This window comes from Serinus canaria, chromosome 3 (assembly GCF_022539315.1).
Source record: "Serinus canaria isolate serCan28SL12 chromosome 3, serCan2020, whole genome shotgun sequence".
NCBI classification, from domain to species: Eukaryota; Metazoa; Chordata; class Aves; order Passeriformes; family Fringillidae; genus Serinus; species Serinus canaria.
Genome location: NC_066316.1, coordinates 72,429,205 through 72,454,875, shown reverse-complemented (window position 1 = coordinate 72,454,875; position 25,671 = coordinate 72,429,205). Strand labels below are relative to the sequence as shown.

General features: G+C 36.2%; 1 protein-coding gene across 2 annotated transcripts in view; it reads right to left on the bottom strand.

Moving 5' to 3' along the window:
* The window catches only part of ASCC3 (activating signal cointegrator 1 complex subunit 3), a 252,139-nt gene that overhangs the window by 15,947 nt on the left and 210,521 nt on the right, over nt 1-25,671 (bottom strand). For both annotated transcript variants that reach the window (XM_030235642.2, XM_050973217.1), the window contains exons 35-37: nt 24,592-24,703; nt 24,209-24,343; nt 5,853-6,077 (exon numbers count right to left, since the gene is read on the bottom strand). In XM_030235642.2, the coding sequence (XP_030091502.2) occupies nt 5,853-6,077; nt 24,209-24,343; nt 24,592-24,703 (472 nt within the window). The remainder of the gene's footprint in view (nt 1-5,852; nt 6,078-24,208; nt 24,344-24,591; nt 24,704-25,671) is intronic.

Below are 25,671 nucleotides of genomic sequence, written 5' to 3'. Positions count from 1 at the left end.
ATTACTAAGAACTCATTGAGTCCCAATAGCCAATTTTTTTCAAATTGCTAATTAATAAATTGATATTTTCTCCTATACCAGTGAACCATAAAAAGAAAAAATGTTTTTGATAAGTATCACTTTGCAATCAATCCCAATTTCCTAACATGAACAATGTCTTAACGCCAGCACTTGTTTCAAATAGTACACAAATCTACCAAAACCGTGAAAGATACACAGCATTTTTCTCATAATAAATCTCTTCTCTTTAAAGTTTAATGTCAGTCTCAAAGTAGGTATGCAATATTTTGCCAATAATCAAAATTTTTTGAGTGGATTCACAAGAATCCTTTTCAACAGCAACAGTTATTCTCAGCAACTTTCTCCTGAACTTTTAGCCCCTTAAGGTTAGCATTCAGGAAGCTCAGCTGCTGTCTAACAAACTTAATTAATCAAAAAGTCATTTCCGAGCTGTAACTATGAGTAAAAGTGCTTCAAGTGTGCTAGCAAGCCTACAAGTTAATCAAAATGCTAATGCAGTACAAATTAAAGTTGTGATTAACATTTCACAGTAGCTGCTTAAGTGAATTGATCACACAAATGGGTTAAGCATTACTCATTTCCTCCAGCCCCAACTGGGAAAAGGTTTGTCATGGGTGGGGGAGGGATTAGGCACAAGCAGCACCAAATCATCATTAAACCGTCACCAAGGTGCTTCCATACACCCACTGATCATCCACAGCAAGCAGAACTCCAGCACCACAAAAGTAACCCTCCCTTCTCCTGTATATATAACTACACAACACAAGCAGACAACATTTCCAGCCCAACATGTCCAGGTACTTTCCCTACAAAGTGATCCATTTATGTTTAGTATCTATAAGTGAGCGTTGCCACACAGTATAAGCACAACGAGATTTTTTGATTATTCTATTATTTCCACACTCCTAATGTGCAATAATTAACCATACAGCCATGAAAGCAGCCAGTATTTAAGTAAAATTGCAAACACTGTGCTATCACTGGAATATTACTGCATACACAAAGAATATGTGTAGCAGCTGAGGAGATGTGGCCTCTGCTCCTTGTTTCTGAGTAATCCTCTGTATTCTCAAGTTGATTTGATTATCTTCCCTTCGTTAAGTAAAGCTGCCCATTTATTTATAGTTGCCAATGCAACCATTACACAAAAGCTCTTTCCCTGCACGCTTCTGGACAAATCTTACTTACACAACTATAAAACTGGCCTTTCCTGTAACTCCCACCACCTTCCAGCAAGCAGTTGGCACACCTGCACTACCAACAAGCAATACATGAATACATGAGCCCAAACCACTCTTAGGGCCTTTAAAAACGTCTCCACTTCCTTGTAAGCAGAAAAACAAAAGGTCCAAGGGACATGGCTCTCCAAATCAATAGTTTTAGTGGCTGTTATGAACTGAGGAGATTTTGGGATGATGAGAAGTGCAGAGGACATTTTCTGTCCAAATGACATTTTCTTTCTTTGAGTCTCAAAATGGCAACATGGGCTCCTTTGCCTTTGCATGGCCAGAAGTACTTTTGTGTTCTACTTTTTTTGAGGAGCCACCACCACCACCCAGCACAGCTGCAGTTTTGTACAGTATTTTGTACATAAGCCAGCTCTTAGCTGAATTTGGCAGCATATTTGTGCAATATTTGACAACTCTAAACACAAAGATGGTTCTCATAAGAACTATAGCATAAAAGTTGCAGTTTAAATGACCAGAAACAACTTTAACTGGTTTAGGATGGCTAAAGCAGTATTATACATATCACCATCTAGCTAAGGAAACACAGTGCTTAACACAAGGAGTATTTTTCTTTCCTGCCAAAATCAGATTCTCCAGAGGACTAACATGATGGAGAACAACAGGGCATTAGTGATAGCGTTACAAGGTCCTTGTTACAGAGATAGGCCTGTTTCCCATGCAGAGCAGTCTTTCTTCTGCAGTTTGGAATCTGTTTCACCCTCTCTCAATGCCCAGCTACCCTACTGAGATGAGTTTAACACATCCATAGGTAAACACTTCTCAAAGGTTAGGGCTGAGCTCCATGGCAGTTCTACTCCTGGCAATTTTAAAATATTTTATCAACGATTATAGTACAAGTGGAGGCTTGTGGCCAATTCCTATGCAAAGCCAACAACTGTCACATTATTTCTGAGAAGAGACTGCCCTGTTGAATCTGAGAGTGACAGTATTACTGCCTCAATTATCCATTTCAATTAATGCAAATATAGGCAATAGTCTTGGAACTGCAGAATAGGAACTGATCGCTGAATACACAGTCACAAAATATAAGGCTTGACAAAGGAAGCAAAAAAATAGATTAGATTTAGTTTCATGTGTTCTTAAATAAGATAGGAAAAAAGGTGGAGTATAGTCTTTACAATAATAATTATATTTTATAAAAATGTTAGAAAAATATTTTCATTAGAATTTTTATTATTTAATGTTCATCCTCCTGAAAGAAATGGAGAAATGTTTGATTTTGAGAAGCTACTGGAGTGTTCAGCACCATCTTAATGACACCTCTAGCTTTTCTCAGTAAAAATAACAGAGAGTACTAGGCTTGAAGAGAATATATTGTCTATTGTAACTGTACTAGTGGTATCTGAGGCAAATAAAAATTAAATGAGTTGGCCAAGGTCACACAGGAAGTTGAGGCAGTTTTTTTGAGCCATGGGAACCTCCTGTGCTTTATCTGTGAGACCTGTCACTGATAACAAACTAGATTTTAACTTGAGGTTTTCAGGGTAGAGAAAGGGTCTTTAGCCTAGTCAATGCCTCAGTGGCCATTCATTACAGAGATGGGAGTGGGAGCAGATAGGCATTCACATTCTGAAAGGCTATATATTGCTATTCCCCATATTTCTGCAGTAAAAGATTCTGCTTTTCATCCTAGGTATATAAATACTAAATTTGATCTTGCTATAAGGAATTCCACCTATATCTAACAAATGCCAACCATAGGAAAACTGTAACAGAATATATTTCTTCCTTTTTTTATGCTAAAAATTACATTCCCTATTAAGCCAGTATTGTAACTCCTCAAATTCTGTTAAATGCTAATGACTTTAATATTTCATTGAAAGTTTAAGCAAGAGAATTCTAAAGTAGAGACAAAACCTTAAAGACATCAAAGGAAAAATGATTTAAGTGTTGTTTAATAAGTTTTTCATTAAAGTGTAGTGGAATCTTACCTGGAATCCAGGAGCTACATTTACCTATGTAATGCTGTTAACATGGTTTTCTGCTGGACCAGTAACAATACCCAGCCTGAAGTCACTAGCAATGAAAAAACCCAGAAGGTGCTGGAGGAATGGAAGGGAGAATGAAACATGTGGGATAGGAAAGGAGTCCTGGGAGGGAAGGTTGATTCAGGTGAAGGACACCACAGTAGATTGGAGAAGTTTAATAGTCTGGGATGGAAAGAGGTTTGCTTACACATAATGGCTAGAGATGGCAAATCTGCACTGCAGGGGACCTGGGATAAAGGCCTGCTGTATAACCACCTATAAAAGCTCTTTGAAAGATCTTTCTTTCTTGTAACAGAACAGTAATGCTGATATGAAAATTCTGTTATTCATGTACCCTCCAGCAAAAAGAACTGTTTATGTTCAGGTCACAATCTGGAGGTTAGCTATACAACCTCAACACTAAAATAATTTGTAAGCAAATAAAAAAGAATTCAATGCAACTCAAAACCCTATTCCCGCCTCACTGCTGTGTTTCACGTTTGACGATACGCGAGCGCGTGTTCACACACACACAGAACAGCACCCACTGAATCTGCTCATCAGTGGATCCTTCCATGCTTCACTTCCTTTTCTCATAACTAACATTTTTCTTCCTACCTCTGCTGACCCAGAGTTCATCAGCAGGTCAGTGCTAAGGAAAAAGGTAACAACCAGTATTGAAAGTGTAACCCTGTCTATTGCTTAGATTCTGGGAACTTTAACCTCCCTTCGGAAAGCGTGACTAATAAGATGGAACCAATAATCTCCCGAGAGATGTAAACCATGTGCCAACTTTAAAATACAAAAGTGCTTGCATGTTTTCCTTTTGTTTTGGTGTGTTTTTTTTTTTTAAGATGACTGTATATATAATGATATAGTAGTCAACTGAAGGTTAGAGTGCCAAGGCATAATATGGAATGGCATTTTTCTGAACTCTACTTCAGTTTAAAGGAACTGTTGAATATTTCGTGTTTTTTTTTTCCTAAGTGACTCTTGTTTCTGAAATACATACGATGCAGTAGCAGGATTAAGAAAATACATTTCTTAGCAAAACAGAACTAAATAATTACAGAAAATAGTATTTAATTTACATTTGCCCCAAATATGTAATTAACTCCCTAACGGTTACTTCACAAACATCTAAATGAACTTTAAGTATGTGATTTTTTTGAAACAAAGATGAATTTTCTCACCTGAGCAAGTGATGCTTTTCTCTGTTAATAACTGAGTATACGGCATAGCTGTTTCTACATTTTCAGCACCATGATTTTATTGATTTGAAATATTTGAAACAGACTAGCATACAAGCACTGCTGGTTACCAAGATTAGGACTGTGTAGTGGTAATGTCTGTGGTGATATTTGCTTCTTACATTCCCTAATTTCACTTTTGCCGAATTTGATATTAGTATTTTAAGCTTGTTTTTATTAGTGTAAGGTTGAGCCTTACCCAAATTGCTGGACTGAACTGCACACAGTATTTTCTCTGTCTAGAGCACTGATTAATAGTTTCTCATAGAGCAGTTTTACAAACTGCCAGCTGGACACAATGATGTTTGTAGTTACCATATCACCAACAGGCTTCAAACAAGAGCAAAGTTTCTGTCTGATAGTCGACAAACAGATCACTGAGGATATTAAAATCTGAGCCAACAAAAACTGTAGGAAGAAAGAAGTACTGGCTCTGTTTTACAGGTATTGAACTCAGAAACAAAAACCAGCAGTTTGTTGAAGGCTGCCTGATCTTCAAGAACCAGTGAATGAGTCCTTGTGCAGTTCTGCTAAAGAGAAGAATTCTTCCCAGGAGGCTCAGGGGGTCAGTTGTTTCCTGTGACAGCTAGAGCTCACCTTTCCTGCTGTAACTGTAACTGAGCTTTTCAGATATGGCAGCACTCTAACCCAACCTCCAGTTGCTACTTTAAAATTCTTTTGAGGTGGCAGCTGTGCATGTGATTGCTTGTTACCAGTACTCTCCACGGTCGGTTTAGTTTCCGTGGGCTGCAACTGCAGTACAACTGTAAAAACTCACAAGTATCCAGGGTGAGTTTAAAATCTGCATTTAAAAACATGCTTTTTGACTCTGTGATCACTGGGACATAGAAGATGTGTCTTTACAGTAGGTGGAGGAGCTTAGGGAAAACCTCTGCATCTCACCCTGAATCAGATTTCAAAACACATTATATTTGTGCTTGGGAGTGACTACAGTGCTTTTGGGTGCTAGAAAAGTAGAAGTACTCAGGGGAGACAGGTTCTTGGGTATCAGCATAACAATCTACAGGGACCACAGCCATGCCAGAATGATTCTTATACAACATTCCACAACAGAGAGACAAAAAGCTGTTGCAAAGAAAGCAGAGGTCATTATATGGCAATAGATGCCTCCAGTCAGAGCATGACTGTCTTTTACTCTAAGTTTGTTCACCTGCAGTTCTGTAAAGTGGGAACCATTATGGGCATCCAGTTCCTCCCTAAACAAGGTGCTGTAATATCGTGTGGTACCAGCTCTCCACAAGACTGCAAGAAATCTTCAGACTCTTCTATATTCAAAACATGAGAACACTCTAACAATAAACAGTAAGCCAACAAGATTTATATACTGAAATGCATCACAATACCTGGCATATTCTGATTGCTTGGTCCAGCACTGTCTTTGTATCAGTTGCATAATCTGGACAAGGCAGCATGGCATGACTGAAGTGGGCTTGCAGCAAGAGGTGTGTTTTTGTGTGTGAACTGTCAAATGAATGGGGATTGACTTCAATTGGAAGGTGTTTGGCCAGTTCACTGTTCATCTGATCTTCATTGTGTCTCACAGGCAGATCTGTGTACTCGTCAGCATTCTGTAAAAAAAAAAAAAAAAAAAAATTAATCATTGTAATTAACTTCAGAAACTTCAGAATAACTATTACTGCTTACTGAGGCATTCAAATTATATGCATTTAATTTACTACAGTTAGATTTCAACAGAAAAATAGCAGCATTTCAATATTTAGAAAGTGTACTTATTTATCAAAATCACACATGGGAAAACAATAACTAAGATAATATTTTCAAATATTGACACACTTATAGATTTTAAACACTTTTCCTTCCACATAGCTGATCCTAACATTAGAGAAGAATAAAATGAATGCAATGAAATAAATATATTCATTGGATGGATTCAGTAGTAGAAGATGACCCACAGGTATCCTACCTCATTGGGTCAAAAAACATTTTAACGTTAGCTATAAAGAAGTCAAAACCTCATATTTTCAATTTTCAGGTTTTGAGTTTTTCTCTTGGTATTCAAAACCCAGTAGCTTTGGAATAGCTCTTATACGCTTCTTTTCAAATATTTTTTCCAATATTTTGAGCAGTCAGTGTCTAAGCAACTGATGATGAGTGATCAAAACAAAGTACAAAATTTTAAGCAGGTGCTGAAAACATTGGCTGTGTTTGAGAGTGGTAGTAATGCTATTCACGCCATAATGAAAGCTGTGTAAGAACCTTCTCACTGCTGCCAAAAGGAGCTGCCCACCAACATGTAATCTAAATGTAGTTATAAGTAGCAACATCATAGCTGCTGAGAGGAGCACGTACAACTGGTTTGGTATCCCAGTCAGAGATGCCAATTCTCCACTTGGGAAATCCACTGTCTTTGAAAAAAAGTTCAACAGAAACATCCTAAGGAGGATAATTTCGGCTAAAGAATCAGTTTTGTGACTTAATCTGCAATCTTTCCCTCCACAAAATCCTCTTGTGCATGTACATGTGTATGTATCCCTTGGAGTGAGAACCATCTTTCTGAATTATAAAACTTGCAAGTAAGGTAAGAGTTTTATAATATGTGATGTCTTTTCCATCTGTAATTTATGAGACAGTATTTCTTTTGTCATAAAATAAAAAGTCATTTGGGGAGCCCGAAGGGCAATGTCTTTGAAACTACAGGCTTAGCAGAGACCATTAATTTAAAGTGTTCAGGGTTTTATATTCCTCTTAAACCACAGATTCAATATTTTGCACTTTAGTCTTCAATTTCATCAGACTTCCTGCAAATCCATATTAATGAAATATTCACAACAGTAACCAGTGAAGAGCGAGGTAAAGAAAAATGCCAATTTTAGAGCACCTAACTGAACTATCTAATTGACTTACAAAGAACCATCTACCCTCATTAATATCCTAAGACACAGAACCTTTTCTGAAAATTCCTAAAAGCAGTCAGAGAGAGCTGGTTTTACTCCTTGACAACTGACAGCACAAAATTTTCTGTTTTTTAATGGTGCAAGGAAACTATGTCTAAACTGTGATATCAATGTAAAAGGAATGGTAACCATTAGACAATTTAAGGTTTGGAAAGAAAATCAGAATGTCATTAACTTATTTCATATCTCAACTGCAGATTAGAAGTGAAGACTGAATAAAGACAACTGCTGCTTAATCCTGGATGTCTCTGCTAGATCTCTTGTGAAAACTGTGGTCATTTATTCTCTGAACCTAAGGTCACAATCTTTTTAAGCCCTATAGAAGGCTGCATGTTTGCTTCACTCTTTTTATTTAACTGGCTTCTCCTTCAAAGATATTTTAAAGAATATTTACCAAGGAGATTTTTTACTTAGTTTTGCTTTGCAGTTTAAAGTAGCAGAAAGAAGGAGGATCAGCCAAGTCAGTCCAGACCAACTGGTACCCCTGAAAATGCATTTTCCCTAATTCTTCCCCAGCACATGTTTTATTTACATCCAAAACACTCCTCTTATTTTAAACAACTTGCCTACTTAATTTCCTGTTTGTGATCATTGACTGTAAGTAAGTGAGGTTCATTTTCTTATCTGCATCATGTAGGTAATTAAAGGAAATTGAGAATGGGTAGTGAAGCTTTTATACAACTGAGAATGAAGCTGAATGGAGGGCACCGAGGTCAGCAGAGTCCATTATATTTTTATGTGAGAGGCCGGTATGTCTGCCCTGTCCTTGTTTGCTTAGTGTAGGCTGGACAGACTACTAACTGCAAATCTGTTTCTCTGATTTGCCCAGCTGTCCTTGAATAAAGACATCTTCCATTGCAAAACGTTAAATGACAGTGATTGACAACTTTGTGATGAACTCTGCTTGTAACCCCCTGCTACTGTTTTCAGGTTGCATAAGAAAAGACAGAATAAAGAAACATCCTTTGTAATCACCTCAAATGGGCCCTGCTGTTCACTCAATATTTTTCATTTTAGTTTTCCTTTTCATTGCAAATCTCAATCTGTTCTGTAAAGGCTGTAGCTTCAACTATTCCACACAACATATAATATATATCGTTGTAGTACACCATATCTGAACGCCGTTCTTATTTCCATGGGTGAGGAAACAGATCAAACTACATATCAATCATTAATCTTCATTCTAAAGTCAAGAAACTTAATACAAGCTTCATAGTTAAACCACAAAGCACTTCTGTGCACTTTTTTCACTTTCCCTTATTCTCCTCTTAAATCAGAGCAGTTGCAGGCCATGTACAATAACAGGTTTACAAGCATCTACACCGTTCAGCATAACTTTGTGTATACCAGGAGATAACCAGGAATTTTAGCTACAGGTTCTGCAACTGTGCATTTGGTAGTCATGTCACATCTCTCTCTCCTACATTTCTGTGATGGACTTTCCCAATAGTGTCTCCTTTTGGGCATTAGAGACTGCTGCATCAGTTCAAGGGTGTAGGAGTCATCTCAGACTTACATTTCAGCCTGCATGCGACACAGGGTGCTCGTATAGGAGACAGTAACTTGCACTGCCAGTGAGAAATGTCACACACAGACCTGCATAATCTCCACAGTTACATTTTACAAGGCCAGAGGGCTATTCTGGTAATTGAATTCTGTTTCCTGCATAACAGCAGCCACAGAATCATCTTAAAGTCCTGTCTACAACATCATGCTCCAAATACGCAGCTTACCATCACCCTTTATTTGAACTGTTAGAATAGCCCTAAAAGAAAACAACTCAAACTATTTTAAAAGATATCTTTTGCAGTTTTGTGGTACTAGCAGGCATTTGAGGAGCCAGACCAAACTAAAATTTAAAAGAGGTATCCAGCAAGGTGAAGTACTGTGCTCTGCAGAGTCCACAGGGTTAACCCTCCCCCCCCCCACCCCAGATTTTCTTTCTACCCACAAAAAGTGGAAGTTCGGCCGAAATTACTGATTTATAATGAGAGCTGAGCTATAAACTTATACCACATTTAGATCTCCTAAAGTATTTTAAATCTTGAGTAAGTACATCTTGCCACTTTGTCTACAGGAGGTGATACTTGTGGACCACAGACAGAAATGGAATCAAGGTGAGCTACTGAAGCAAACTTGAATATTTTAAGTGAAGCTCAGTCATGGGAACAGTAAAACTTTTAAAGTTAATGAGTTCTAGACTTTAAAGAGCAGCTGATTAATTTGTAACAATGAGGGTCTAAACCAAACCAAAAATAGTTTCTCACATTCCAGAGTTGAACCAGCAGTCTTTGCTTTAGCAATGCTATTGAAACTGCCTTAGAATTGACTGTCTGTATGTTCATTTCCTTTATATAGACACTGTGAACCCCATCAGTATATTGGGTTCTCACCACATTTTCAACTCTAATAAGCTTGCAACATATTTTGCTGTCCTTCGAAAGAAGGAAGAAGACACAATACAAAAGAATTCTTAGAATATTTTGCTATAAGAATAAACAGTTTTAAAACTAAAGTATAAAAAATACTGCAGCAGACTAGTACTAAAATTAAATACTAAAATAAAAAAAGAGAAAAGACAAGGATCATTTTAAGCTAGTTCAGTAATTCCATTCTCTTTACCTGAAACTTGATTTAAATTACATAAACTCCTCTAATAGTCTAAGTACATGCTGAAGTACTGCAAAAATGATACTTTCATGAATAGAATTAATAAGCTACAATAAATAAATGTGGGTGATTTTTTACAGCTGTTCTGCAATTACCACTAATAATGCATTAAGAATTTTAGTTCTCTGCTACCAGAAGTACAATGGTATGCCAATATCCAACTTATTTTCCCAAGTGAAAACAGCAGATTTTGATCTTTGGAAAACTGGAGATGTGAATATAAGCTCAACAGTAATATTATTATACAACTGGATTTTGTCTTTTGATCCATTGTACAAAGTGATACAGAGTACTCTAGTGCAGCATCCAGACTTGCCACTCTTTGCTACACTGTATAGGAAGATGCTGAAATACTAAATTTGAAGCAACCTGTCTTCATTTAGGTGATACCTACTTACCCCTGATGTAGGGTAGAGATAAGAAGCATGGTCAAAATAGAGAAGTAACAAGGATTGTTCATTTGTTGAATAGCTAGGTAACATCTGACTTCTAACAGGTTCAAAGATGCTAAATTTTACTTTGAGGATACTTGAGCTTCTGTACTTAAAAACATTTTGGAATGATTTCCAAATAACTGTGTGTATATATATACATACACACATATGTATCTCCACTCATGTGCTGATAGAAATCTCATTTGATCCTGTTACCTATATCATAAGGAAAATTTAAGAAATTGGTTAAGTAAAGCTCTCAAGCTAATCTTCCTTTGCCCATGATTTTCCCAAGAGAAAAAGACCATATTATGTGACAAAGGAATGGCACAAGTGTATCCTGTGAACATTATTTAAAGTAACCAACATATCTATAGTATATTTTATTGTCACATTTTCGAGTGTGAGTTTGATTGATAAGGAAAGACACTACATTTACTCAGTTGTATCCTGACTGGCAGCTAGAAGATAATCAAATTTACATTTATATTCAGAAAATTTATGAAGGTGAGGAAACGTGTTCTTTAAAAAAGAGGGGAAAAAACTAAAATAACCAAAACCAAACCTAACTTACAAGTAGTTTTTCAGCTCATATGAAAAATAATGTAGATTCAGATACAGAATTAGAGAAGTACTTGCTAGAATTACTGCTCTGAAAAGTTTATCTTTCTAAGTGATTCCATTATAAACTCCTATTTTAAGGAATTTATTGGTAGCCTCTAAATGTATACATTTTGGTCTCAGTTTTATGGGACATAATTTAAACTTCCAAATGCTTGGGTGCTTTCTTTTTACTCTTAGATATAAAAGGTCTATGACAATATTCCCGTTAAAAGACACTTACAACCATATGTTACTAGTTATAAGTTTTAAAAACAAACATGACATGTGTTTTCAAAATTCATATTATAGACTAAAAGGGAAAAAAAATAATTTCTGCCAGTTCATTCTGTTTTATGCATGTAAAAAGAAACTTTTAAGACAAACTTTTCAGAAGAAATGCTCCAGATTTTCAGGGCAGGCTGGCAGCCTCTGCTAAACCACAGAGCAGGCTGAGGTGTTGTAGAGATCTTAAAAATTAGTGAACATGGTTCAAAAGAAGACAACAACATTTTTCAGGCAAGATTAAAATGTATTTGCTACATGATAGTGTCACTCACAACATCATGTTTACAAATAAACTCCTTGTCTTCACATACTGTACAACATCTCCCCATAAGCTGCATGTGTATGTGGCAGTGCCATCAAACTGCATCCAGCATTTTAGAGCCAGCCCTGCAGTGGCCTTCCCATGCCTCCCCTTCCAGGACTGGTGGCTGCCAGGGAGGAAAGGCAGGAGGCAGAGCCCTGTGCCAGCCCTGAGCCACAGGGCACAGAGAAGTCAGAGCCACAGCCTCCAGGCAGCAGCTGTCCCTGCCTGGGGAAAGGGGGTCCCCTCTTGGGCACTGGGGGCTCTCTCTGCCCTGACCCTCCACTCCAGCTCAGGTTATAGGAAAATGCTCCAGTCACATTTTTAACTCCCCATCAGACCACTCTTCACCCTCTGGAAAAGTAGGGAAACAGATGCATATAATGGAGAGCATTGTCCAAGGAAAAAGACATGCTCACTATCTTCAAAAATAAACAGAAACTTTTTAAAATTTTTTATTCAATTACTGTTTAATGCACTTTTAGAGAGAATAGGTATACATTAAAAAAAAAAAAGGTATGAATTCAAAGTGTAACATTAACCCAATTAACTGGGTAATTGCAAAACAGTGAGGCTGGGCTACTCTGGGCTCTGTCTCTAGATTTAAGACTCAACAGAACAAACACTGGAAATTTCCAGCTGGACAAGAGAAATTAAAGAGAGAAAGTTGTAAAACCCATCAACATGTAATTATGCAAATCTGTTATATTTTAAACATGAATTTGTAACTATCGTTCATGATTTAAATTGGGCCCATTTCCACCAGGAGACCCACAAACATATTTTATAAGAACATACAGGTTAAAAGTTCTTACAATTCTTAGTCCTCATGCTAGTGATCAGAGAAATTAATTATTAAATAATCTTTTATTATGTTAATATGCAATATATTAATTGTATTCTCATACTTTTAACTTTAAATAGACAAGCACTTGATTTTTGCTTTTTAATAGCCACGTATGATAAACACCACAAATTTTACAATTACAGACATCATAAAAAGCACAACCTAGGGCAAGGAAACAGTTGAGTGATCACTTAAAAACACCCTGAAGGGTTTAGATTTCACAAGTTCACCTCTTACTTAAAACATCCAAACTACAAACTGCTGATGACATTCCTGATGACCAGGGGTCAGGAGTCTGAAAGACCTTTGCCACTGCTCACAGAGCAATACGAGGTCAGCAATATTAGCTACCAGTAGCAAAGAGTGACCTGGCAGATCCGGGAACTTCTAAACTACAAAGTTAAATTACAGACCTCTGCCTCATGGAGTTGATAAAAGAATATGCAAGCATGCTAGCATACAGGAGGGGGAGGGTTATTATAAAGTAACAATGATTTGACATGGGAAAGAAGTTCTTAGGCCTTCTATACTAACTTGAAAATTGATTTTCCTTTTTTTTTTCCCTCTAGCTTCCTAACCATATTAGAGAAGCTGAGTTTCAGTGTAGGGGAAGACACAGTAATAGACAATACAATCGCTGTAATTTCCTTACTAAATGTTAAAATATATCCTTATAGAACCATTCTATTTCAGGAAATTTTCCTATTTAAGTTACATATTTTACTAAAACATTACAACAACGAATGAATTCATGATTTTAAGTCCTACCTCTCACATTCCCTATTTCATAAAGGTTGTGATCCCAGTCACAATTCAGTCCGACTTTTTCTGGCCAGTCCTAATAAAACCAGTTTTAAAAATAGATTTTCCCTGAATGTATAGGTACTCTCATAGTATTAAGCCTGTACGACTTTCATAGATGTGGCTTTAGTTCGCTCTTAGGTTTTTAAGTTAAATTATTGCTTATAAGTATTCCTGTAATACTTGGACAGTTTAAGAAAAAATAAATACAGAAGAAGAATAAATTAGGACAAAAATAAGAGCAAACATCTGGTACTGAACACACATTTTTCACCTAGAATAAGATACTTTGACCACAGCAAATAAATATAAATGGAATGGTACAAATTCCATTTATAAAGTGAATTTTCATAATGTGAGAGAATTACTACATTTGATTGCTGTAAATGATATATTAGAGTTTTTGCCTCTCCAAAATGTCTGATTTTTCTGATTATTTCTCATGAGAATGCTTCAAACCTGCACATTTTGCATGTGTTATCATGCTCCATTTTCTTCATCTTAAAACCTAGATGGGGCAGTGACCCACAGCTTACTTTCCCTGTGATCTCAAGTCATATTATAGAAAAGATTTAAAATTGACTGATTTTGGCTGTACTGAAACGAATTGTATTGCACTACTACAGAACAGCTTTTCAGTGCATGAACTCAGTAATCTGCTAACAGGAAACTGGGAAAATCTCTCTGAGTATACATTCAAAAGTCTCATTGTCACGAGAACTCTACTTCAGATCCATTTGGACGTCTGTCCGCATTTTGAAATTGAGCTTGGCTGAATCAGCTGGGCCAACTGCTGACTGAGATGATGATAGCAATAAAAACTGGAATAGAAAATCCTGGCACACAGCTTTCCCTGGGAAAGCGATCAGTCACTTTCCATCTTTGGCTTTGATCCTCCATTGGGATCTTTCAGTGCAGAGCCCAGACCCAGGGAAGAAGTTAACAGATCCTTGCATTAAGTTAATGCCGCTCCGCATGGAGACATGAGTAAGTGCTACTAATTCTTGATGTGAAATGGGGTCCCCACGTCCTGTATATGTGAATGGCAAGCTCTAAAAGCTCTGTGTGCTGAAAACCAGATTTCAAACCTGCTGACCTGTGGCAGGTCCCCTAGTGGGGAGCCACAAATGCACACTGCTGCATTTTTGTACTGGATTAAATTCGGGATCTAGACTGCTATGTGACCAGAGACAAAAGGGAATAAGAAGTTCACAGGCGTGAATACCTGTCATCATGTGGTGAAATGAGTAGCAGCCTGTGCTCAAGAGAGGCTCAAGCCCAGAATAACAGAAGAACAATACAAACTGGCAGAAATATATGGGAAACTTGGAAGGTGCCTACATGCACAATGTCTTTTCAGCAAGCCAATGCTACTGGTCTCACTCTGAGCACTTTTAAATGAAAATAGTTTAATATAATCATAAAAACCCACAACTCTAAGCGGAAATGACAGCTGTTGCAAGTAAATTTCAATAAGGGTAGTTCCCTGCTGATAAAAACTGGCACATCTCCATTCATTTCAGTGTAACTATGTGAATTAACATTGCCTGAAAATCCAACCCAATGTTTTGAACAACTCAAGAGCTACAAGGAAATACATAGATGGAAAACACTGGTAATTACAAGGGTGAGAAAGAAGGGTAATTACTGAGGAAACAAAAAAGTCAGTAAAGGAAAAATATGTGAAGTCTATTATACAAATAGACAACTTGTGATTTTTTTGGGATGCTTGATTTGAGTTCTATCAACATTTCTGTTACAAATGACAACAGGTCTGATACCAAGAATAACATGGGAAAAATGCCCTTGTACCACAGTGGACCTTAACAGGACACGCCATTACCAAAATAGGATGTACCATGCATTATCAAGGCAAATCTAATCCTTTTTCAATGGCAAGTGGTAATTCTTCTTGGTGGTTGCCACTGCACAGAAATTTGTGAAAACACTGTAAACTCAGTGTTCTTACACAGATATGTAAAATGTCTTGCCTACATGTAAATAAAGACAGTCATCTAAAATACACTGTAGGATCTGTATATAAAAAAAAAAAAAAAAAGTGGAATGATAACTGATGATTAAGAGAGTTGAAGATATCTTGCCTCTGCCATAAAGTTTTAAGAACTTCTTTTAAAAGACAAAGAAAGCTGAGATTTTCAGGACCAGATGTCTAGGAAGATCCCATTTGGATTTGAGCTACTTAAATTTGCAATCATGTATTTATACATCTAACAGAGCTTCTGTTTCCCCTAGAATCTGAAAATTAACTAGCTTTGTAGCATCTTCCTTGATCTGCCACCCGTGCCCCGAGGATTAGAGACTCCACCTGAGCTTGTTTTACAAGCATAACAGAAAAAATTAATCTCTGCTGGCAGCGATCCCACTGGGATACTGATGAATAATGATATCCCTCTCTTGCTGCCCTCTCAGTCCACTAGAAAAGCCACTCTAACCCAGCAACGTGGAAACCGCTGAAACCATTCCAGCTGTGGATTAGCAGGCAGTCAAGCATCCATCTGTTCTGTGTGAATCGAGAGAAAGCAAACATGCATTCTTATAGCTAAAGAAGTATTAAAAATTAGCATCTTATATGACTGCATAGAGTAAATTGAGACAATTTACTCTATGCAGTCATATAAGATGCTGATTTATTACCTACATATTATTTATTACCTACAAAATTTATTACCTACATATCATGTTGTTTATAGATGCTTGTTGCCTTAAGCAAATGATAAACCAGTTGAAATTAATCACCTTAACCTACAAAATACTGTGCATTCAATGATTTAATATGTTTAAGATAAAATTTCCTAATACTGTGTGCATCAGTTGTAACTAAAAATCTTTTGTCAAGAGACATCTATGCACCCATTTTGTAAGCAAGCACGGTGACAATCTGCCAGGAGAAACATTTAAGAGGCCTGTTGTGAGAGGTATTTTAGCTATTTTCTCACCCTATAAGGTGAGAGGAATAGACTTATTTTCTCTTTCTGAAAACAAGTAGTTTGAGTCATCTCTGCTGGCTTGCTAGTCTTTCCCACTGGATGACAGAAAGGAAAGGAGGTGGAAGTGGAAATTGGAATGTGGGCAACCCAATCAAATTGGCTGTCTGATTTGATTCTTCCATGGAAAGAGGACAATGGCCTACTATAAATTAAGGAAAGCCGAATTTGAGCACTACCCCAGTAAAAAGTACTTATAAAAGTGCATACATTGGTAATTTTCCCATACATCAATTCTAATACTTTGCTTGATGCTTGTCTTACATTTATTAAGTTGCAGAGGTGAAGAAAATGTGCACCCATTTATTCTCTAGAAGCAATCTTTCTATCATACAAGAAATTTCTAAATATATATACAATATTTTTCAAATGCTTTCAAATTTTTTCAAATTCTAAGGCCTTTTTGTAGCAAAAATCCCTCTGCAATTTCTTCCAACATTACAGGTAGCCTCCCTAAGTAGCTGTGAAATAAAATACCTTGTAAATATTAGGCAATAGGAGACGCCTATTTCTTAAATATTTCTAAATAGGAGAGGTCGATTCCTAAAAGTTCATCTCTGATAATGCATAACATCAACATTGAAAGTAAAATTTAATTTCTGAAGCTAGACAGACCCCCATCAGGAACAAAAATAAAAAGAAAATGAGACAAAGAAAGAATCTAAATGCAAATAGGAAAACACAAGTGTCAGATACTTCATTAATGACTGATCAGTAATCCTCTTATGTTCTTTTTTTTTTCTTTTAACTACTATGCCAAAGGAACAATATATGCTGGATATCAATCTTGTATGATGCAATCATTTCAGCCAAACCAATCCTTATCCTGAAATTTATGTTCAAATCAGAGAACAAGCTACAATGTCATCCTCTTTCTTAGTAGTTTTACATGCAATATTTTCTAAGCTGACAGAGAAAAGTATTTTTGTGCCTTTAAACAGCAGTCTGTATGGCCCAGTTGGAGTCACTAAGTGAACTGCATTTTATGAAAACAAAGTTATCAACGTGATTGTTAACCATTACAACTTGTAGTACAATTGTATAAATCTATCAAAGGCAAAGGCATTGTCTAGAAGCCAGTTTTGACAAAAGAACTGCAGAGTGCAGAAGGTCTGAATTTGCTTATCCTGCTTCAATTACAAATTGGGATGAATAAAGCAGGTAGAACTTGAACTGACTTGCTAACTACAAACTGAGTTTGTAAGACTTCCTGCTGGAGCATTTGGGACATGTGAACACACAGCCATTGATCACAGCAGCCTTACAGATTAGAAACCATTCAGCTTTACCATAATAAAGATGCCATTGAGAACTTTGGTTCATGTTCCAACAAACACAAACAGTATTTCAACAAATATATTGTCTATTTGAAAGTATACAGCCACGTGGCATGACTGCTGAGAAAAGCCATTCCACTTCCTGTAAGAATACTTTGCATGCATACAACTCTGCATAATTTGAAACCTTGCATGATGGTGACTGTGATTCTAACTGTCAAGCAGTAAGCAAAACCTGTTTGTGCTAAAAACCACAAACAAATAAGTGATCCATGGCTGAAATGCATGCAGCTTTGAGCAGTCAGCTAAACTAAGCTTGCTATCATTGAATTTGCTTCTACCACAGGCAAACATTGATTTGCCACAGATGGCAGCCAGTGTTCACCTTCACCAGACCAGGACACTACTTCTGTCTGCCTGGCTCTCAGAACACTTTCCATTGATATACATGAGTGCTTTGCTGCTATAACTGCATCCTGGTAAAGGAATTTATTTCCTCATTTTTCTGACAGAAATAATTACTAAAGCAGGTGTTTGAAATGGGGATATGGCCTGAGGCTACTGCTTTCTACTACCACAGCTATATACACTTTCAAAAGTTTTCCCTTGGATGCTGCACTGCAATTGCAGCAAATAAACCAAAAAGCCTGAAGAAAACTCCCTATTACCATATCCAAGATAACAGTTCTTGTTTTATGGCTTTTGTCATGGCAAATGTTTTTCAGAAATGTTTAGCTACAACTATAAAATAGGTTTTAATTTAGCTTTTGTGAGTATTACTTTAGTTAGGTGTGGGTTGCTTTTTTTTTGTAGTTTTTTTTTTTTTTCCAACAGACATATAATGACTTTAAAAAGAAAGAAAACAAATAGGAAGATTGGATGGGGAAAAAAGTAGACCTGTAAATTGGAGGTTAGAAATTCATGTATACTGGAGATGGAAAGGATTTGTATTTCCTGGTTTTGACTGTAATTCTTTCTTATTGATGCCATAAAAATGGAAGACTTATGCCATGTTGAGTTAGCTGTCACTGGTGGGCATTGTTACCTTGATTTACTAATGGACTGTGCTTTCCTGGAAAGGAAGCCAGCATATTATGCCTTCAAACTAAAGCTCAAACAATCATTTGGAAAAAGAAGACCAGGAAACAGTTGTGTCATGATGTTACAAAAAAATGACTAAATTCAAGTACTGCAGCAACATTAAAAACTGCTCCATCTACTGGAACTAGAGCAAAATCAAGACTAATTAAATGTGTGAGTATCCATATAAGTATTTTTTCTTCCTAGTACACGCTATTTTTGAATATATTAGATATAGATGATGATATTTGGATGCTATTGAAATGCACTTTAGTATTTTGTTTTATTTTCATGAACCTCTACATCATTTTAAAATTTAAACTATCAAACACACTGTGATACCATCTAGGTGATTCAAGTGGGAACTGAAGCACAAATGCTTTAACATGTTAAAATCTAGAGAATAAGGACTATACAAAAAAAAGTCAATTGTCCAGGAAATGTCTGTGGTTAGGATGAAATTTATGTATTGAACAGATTTATTGTAAAGAAAAGATTTAATTGTAAGAGGTAACAGTTTTCTTCCATTAAAAATATAGAAAAATATTTATTCTATTACTAAAATATGAATAATGGCTAAGGCCACAGCACTGATGTTCATATTGTTGAGTGTACCATAGATGTGAAATCAGACATGGAAATCCTTTAAAGGCTAGCATGTAATAAATTGCTTTCCATCTGACATATTACTTTATAAAATACTTCAGTTATTGACACTGAAATGCCATATTAAAAAGAATGACTTAATGAATATATTTTGCTGTGCTTTTATGCCTGGAAGAAAATCATAGTAGCACCTTTACTTTCTTCTAAATTAAATACAAAAGTAATTTTACACTAACTGTAAACACTGACTGACTTAGGAAGAGTGATCACATTTTTTTTCTGAAATGACTAAAGAACAGAGACCCAGCTTTATATAGTATCTTAAAAATTCCTAAAAGCAATGTTTCTGCTATGCCTTGCAGGGATAATACTAAAGAAAACAGATCACATCAGCTTCTTTTTTTGATAGTATTTTTGTGAGGCATTAATTCCTCCTTCCCTGGTGTTTAACTGGAGACCTGTTGAAAAGATGGTTTATCACTGAGTCAAAAACCTTTGTGGCCCCTTCACAGGAGACCAAATCAGCAACAGAATCCCCTTACAGAAATAAAATTATTTTAGACTGAGAGTGTAAATACTCTCAAAGAATTGCATATTTCCCTGGTTGGAATAGAAATTGCCAACAATGATGAAGAGGAAATAAAGCTACAGGTTAATTGAGTTATCTAGGTTCTCATAGTACAAATAGCTACCAGGTAATGAAAGACAGATAAGGCATTAATAAATCTACTCATTTGCTACCTATGTATCTTGAATGGAGAGTGCCTGTTTCATGAACTTCCTCCTTCTACCTTCCAAGCCTGTGACTCCAACAATGCCAGATTTTCTGCTGAGTTCCAAATTACTTAGTCTAATACAAGCCAGTGTCACCATATCTATTTTCAGAAAGAAATAAAGCGAAGAGGCATGTGGAGACCAAACTTCTGTGTCCATGTTAGTATTACAAAAAGACAGACACGGATGCTCCACTATAAAAAAATACCATGTCCTTTCTCTAATCTCCCTTTTCTGAGGAAAAAATCCCCTCTTTCTTATTAACAGTTTACATGAAAGACAGTAGTAGGCACATGAAAAGCAATCAGTTCTCTTTTATAGGCAGAATTTAAAAAAAAAAAAAAAAAAAAAGAAAGAAGAAATCAGGGACAATATGGAGCAAAAACAAGGGATGAGAGATGGGAATGATGTTCTCCACTGTCTGGTATGGACAGGTATGACAAATTTTTTGCTCTGTAAATATTAACCAGATAACAAAATAAGTTAAAACTCACCAAAAATCATGAAACTAGTGGATCTAGGTGTCACAACCCTGATCAATCAGAATGACAGACTTTCTTTCCTCAAGGCACAAAACCCTGCTCTTTGATTTTAAAAGCATTTGTGCAGAAAAAGACAAGAATTACCCTAAAGTACCTATCATTGTTTTTTACCTAGACCTCTTTTTTAATTTCTGCACCTAACTATCAGAATTAAAGGAAACACTCTTTAGGCACCTCAGGGAAATCCAGCCTGTCAGTAATAATTCATGAACACTTTCTCATCAATAATACTTAATGCAAGAAGCACCATAACTCAACAGTGATTAAGCTCATTTGGATTACCACTGCCTAAGCATGGTTAGGAAAGGTTTAAAGAAAGCTCTATGGAAAAACATCAGACATTTTCTCTCAGAAAAAAAAAGATACCAGTATACTAGCACAAAAATAACTGAATGTGAAGTTCCACCTGCAAACCCAAGACAGCTCAAACATCTCAGGTACAGATTTACTGAGAGGAGCAGGGAAACCATGAGGGGATTTTTGCCCACCTATCTGCATCACTTATAACTGGAAATTTCCAACATTGCTGTTGGGCTATTCCTATGTGCCATGCTCCTGTTCATGTTATGAATACTCAACCCCTACACCAGAATGGGAAAAAAAATTCATTTGATCTTGTAAAATTCTGGCAGATGATCAAAATGAAAAGGTAAAATAAAAACAGAGAAAAGAACAGATACTGGAGAAGACTGAGTGGTCTTCCACTAAGTGAAAACAAATCCTGCTATTATGTGACTTTTTTGAGAGATCCACCAACACTTGAAACTGATGACTCACAACTACTTTTTCACGTGAGTTGTAAAGGTTCCTTGATCATTCACTGGTGATCAACCCTGAATTTTGAACACTTCCACTCAGCATGCAAAAATATCAATCTGAAACACAGAATCCCTTAATAAAACTCAGATTTAACCCCCTTAATACAATCCTAAATTTCTGAATTCTTGAACAAAATCTTGCTTTTTTTCCCATGGTTTGCTTTAAACAAATTTTGCCACTCTCCAAGTTAATTATATATTTGGTATTTATATCCCATTTGAAAAATCAATATCAGGATTTACTTTTTTCTAATTGCTCATGTTTGTCTTCCTTCTATAGATCAGAAACTTGTAAATATCAAAAGGTTTGCAAGCTTAGTTAAAATTCCTACTAATAATAAGTGTTACATCTATTAAATCCTGCAACTGCATGAGAAATGCTTGGATGGTTATTCTTAAAAAGCACAGCCTAAAATTTGAAACTTCGAAACAGTGATCAGCAGAATAATCACAATCATTTTTGTAATGGTAACAGGCCTTTTTGTACTATAGCTACAGCTTTCAGTTTCAGCATCATTAAGAGATTCTTCAAATTACTTTTTAAACATCCTTTTCCCTCAGGATTTTCACTTATACCTAATTAGACTACTTACCCCATGCCATGTAATTCCCTATTGCCAAAACCGCTAAATGCTTCAATAAGAAGGAGGAGGGCAGCAGTGGAGTGAGGCAGATGTAATGTCATTGGTTAACAATAGAGGTGTGAAGCAACTGCTGTAATTATAAAACTCATTAATGTGCAGTGTTTAGGGGGAAAAAACATCCTTGGCAGTAACTGTTGAAATGGCATTTCTTTTCAACACTACATCAGATGAAAAAAAAGCCCTTTTATTTTGCACCTTCAACGAGGTACAATAGTAGTTCCACTAGTAATTATGAGAATCAACATCCACATAAAAAGTAAGCAAGAGCTGTCAGCTCTGATGGCATGCAGCACTTGTAAATCCTTTTCATCTTTAAAACTGATACATATGGCTCATTTTGACCCCTAAGCAATTTTATTTTTAGTCTCATTCCTCTTGAGATTGTAAATGGATAACCTCCAAAACTTTATTATCAGGAAATCAAAAATTTAAAAAAAAGTAAAGCAGGATTAATGAACTTAAAATTTTACAATCTCTACTCATCATTAGGGTCCCAAGTTCCATCTACAATGGAAACATTTGCCAGTTAATTTTGCAATTCATGAATGCACACAGACAAATAGACAAATTCAAACAGGCAGCACTAGGTTCTTCTTCCATTGTTCCTCTCCCATATCCTGCTCATCAGCTAAGGCAGTGGTATGAAATGCCATCTCTGCTAATATTTTCAACCTTTCCTTACCAAATTTGTTGGAAAAATAAAATCCTGACATGTCTAGGTGTAGGAAATTTTCACTATGGGGACATTTTAAAGAGACAGCAGCTGCTGTAAAGCAGTCTTCTTGAATACTCAACATTGTATTACTTCTGTTCACATGTGGGTATTTCTTTTTAAAATTTCAGTTATTTTACATACAGCATATCTAGGTATTGTGGATGATTACCATTTTGAATTCACCCGAATACACTGAATTTCATTTAGTGTAATTGCAATGTTTTCTGGCAGCAGAACAACAGATACTGCAGGGTCAGTGATAGCAATTCCTCTATTTAGGTTGTCTAACAGTTTCCATTACAAAAGATTATTGTGGCCTTTATTTCTGAGCTGTAACACTCTGAATGTTTGCAGCAGGTGCTTTGAATTTCTCAGGAAGAAAAGTCTCTGTACTAGAAAAGTGGTTTTCCTAGTCTCTCATAAAATGCTGATCAGGTTTTGTTGAGTTGCAAACTGTTGAGTTGTGTACTATTTTAACTTCTCGTACTTCTCTTCAGAGAAGTTTTGGCAGCATGCCGAAACAATAATTAATACAAAAGTAAGATATATAAACACTGTAAGACAGGACTTCAAATTTTAAAGGTAACACTTAGAAATCAGAATATTACTGACCTTGGGCCCCTTGTATAATGTACTTAATGCAACAGAGACTATAATCATATAGGGGTAGAAATAAGTTTTCCTGGATAATATTCAGGCCCTTCTTGTTTTGAAATATATATATAGAAGTAGAATTACACCATGGTGAAAAAGCAAACCTGTAGTTGCAACTGTGTAAGTACTTAAAAAGGGAAATGGAGTAAACCTTGATTCTTCTATGGTGAGAATGAAATACTAACACAGTGCATCATACATGGTGTCTTTGGCCTTGCATTGCACTTCTCTGTTAAACAGCCCCTAGATTTACTGTGGGAGATGCTGTTATTTCAGGTTATGACCTCAAGGACTGGGAGGTGGCTGGGAAAAGGGAAAGCAGACACTTCAGGAAAGAGGTATTCCCCATATGTTTCCCCTACTCCTTAAAGCTGCTTCTATCTTCCAGATTGTCCCAGGACAAAGTGACAGTCCTGCTACAGATTTAGCGCAAGCAGTAATTCCTATGTCATTTTAGTAATATATTCAACTTAGAAAAGACAAATATCAGATTTGTATAGATCCTGCAGATTATAAAGGGATGTAAGAACAAAAGAAGTGCAATGTTGATGTACTGATAAGATGAAACACTCAAAACACCAAAAATGATTCAGGTATGTTTCTCAAAACAATAAAAAAATTAAATTAGAGATCGGGGAGATCGCTCTTCTTTATTTTGTGCGTTTTTTTCAAATACTTGTGTTTTTAAGAGTAAAAATTATGTATTTTTAAGAAATATCAGAACTTACTGTCAGAATTAGGAGCAATTCTTCAATATTGCTTTCAGGTTTCAACTGATCCTTGAACATCCCAATAGTTGGATGCTTCAAATAGTAATAGGAGGCAATACGGCCGTACGTCAGCGGCTCAATGCTGCGGTTATCCTGTTAGAAGAAGAAACAAACACACAGAGCTCCCAAGTGCTCCTACATAACTGCAAAACATGTTCAGGCTACTTTTAAGGGAGAACACAAAAAACAATTCAGCATTATAATTTAGCCACAAGAGTTTTCAACCTAAGTCTAACAAAGACAAACTCTAACATCCCCCATCAAGGAGCCTGTACCTTGCTGTTCGCAGCTCCTAGGAGCGTGTGTGTTACCGAATCTTGTGAGGCACAGATTAGTCTTACCTCCCCAACTTCAATACAGTAGGAGCCTTCCAAATCAAACAGGGATTTCTCAACAAGGCTTGAGAGGTACTTATTCATAGTGTCATGGCTCACATCATCCAAGTTATAGTAACTAGATAAAATGAGAGCAGATGCATCACATGAGTATTTTTTACAGTCTGAAGATTTTTAACAACAGTGTCTTCTAGGAAAACTTACAAGGCTTCTACTACATACACGTGAAACAGCAAATATTCACATTAAACAATTAAACACAGTCCTTTATAAAGATTAACAAGAAATCCATGAATCTTAAATGGTTTGTAGGAGTAAACAACATAAGACAAGCATGTACATATGAAAGATGGCAATTGGTCCAGCTATTAATAGAAAGATTGATACAAACAGAACTGGACTGACTATTTTGTTAGTGGGAAAATTTTTCTGCTTTCAAGATAAACTTTCCTGAGAAGAGTGAAAGTGAACAAGCAATGCTAACATATTTTTACTTCAAGATGAAGGAAGAACACCCACCCAGGAATGCAACTGTCCTTACATCCTGCAACTCTGAAAGTAAAACTAGGCATATAGTGACATCTCCTGAAAAAGTAAACTTATACCAATCCAAATGTTGGTGTTTTTTGTTATATTTCTGTGACATTTTATTCTCAAAGTTAGAAAAAAAGGAATAGGGTATTTGTTAATGTGGTTCCTTCAAATGTTCACTGTCAGCCAAAATGTTTAGGTAAACTATATCATCACAATGGCTTAGTTCTTTGTATTAAGGAAAAATGCTTAAAAAGTGGGCCAAAATATATTTTCTTTTTATGTTAGCATATAAAAAAGACACAGTGACTAAAGTTTGTACTCCTTCACTGTAGAGCTGGAGGTGTATTATAAAACTTTACTCATTTAAACCAACATTATTTCAGTGAGAACTTTTACTCCAGATAAAAATGCAGTAAGGACACGTGTCCCTAGATACAGCAAAGGCACCAGATCAGACAGCAACAATTAAGTTCAATTAGTAATGAGTATGCTTAGGAAGTTTTAAAAATTTGAATTTAAGTAGAGTAATTAAACCATGCAATTTCAAAGCAG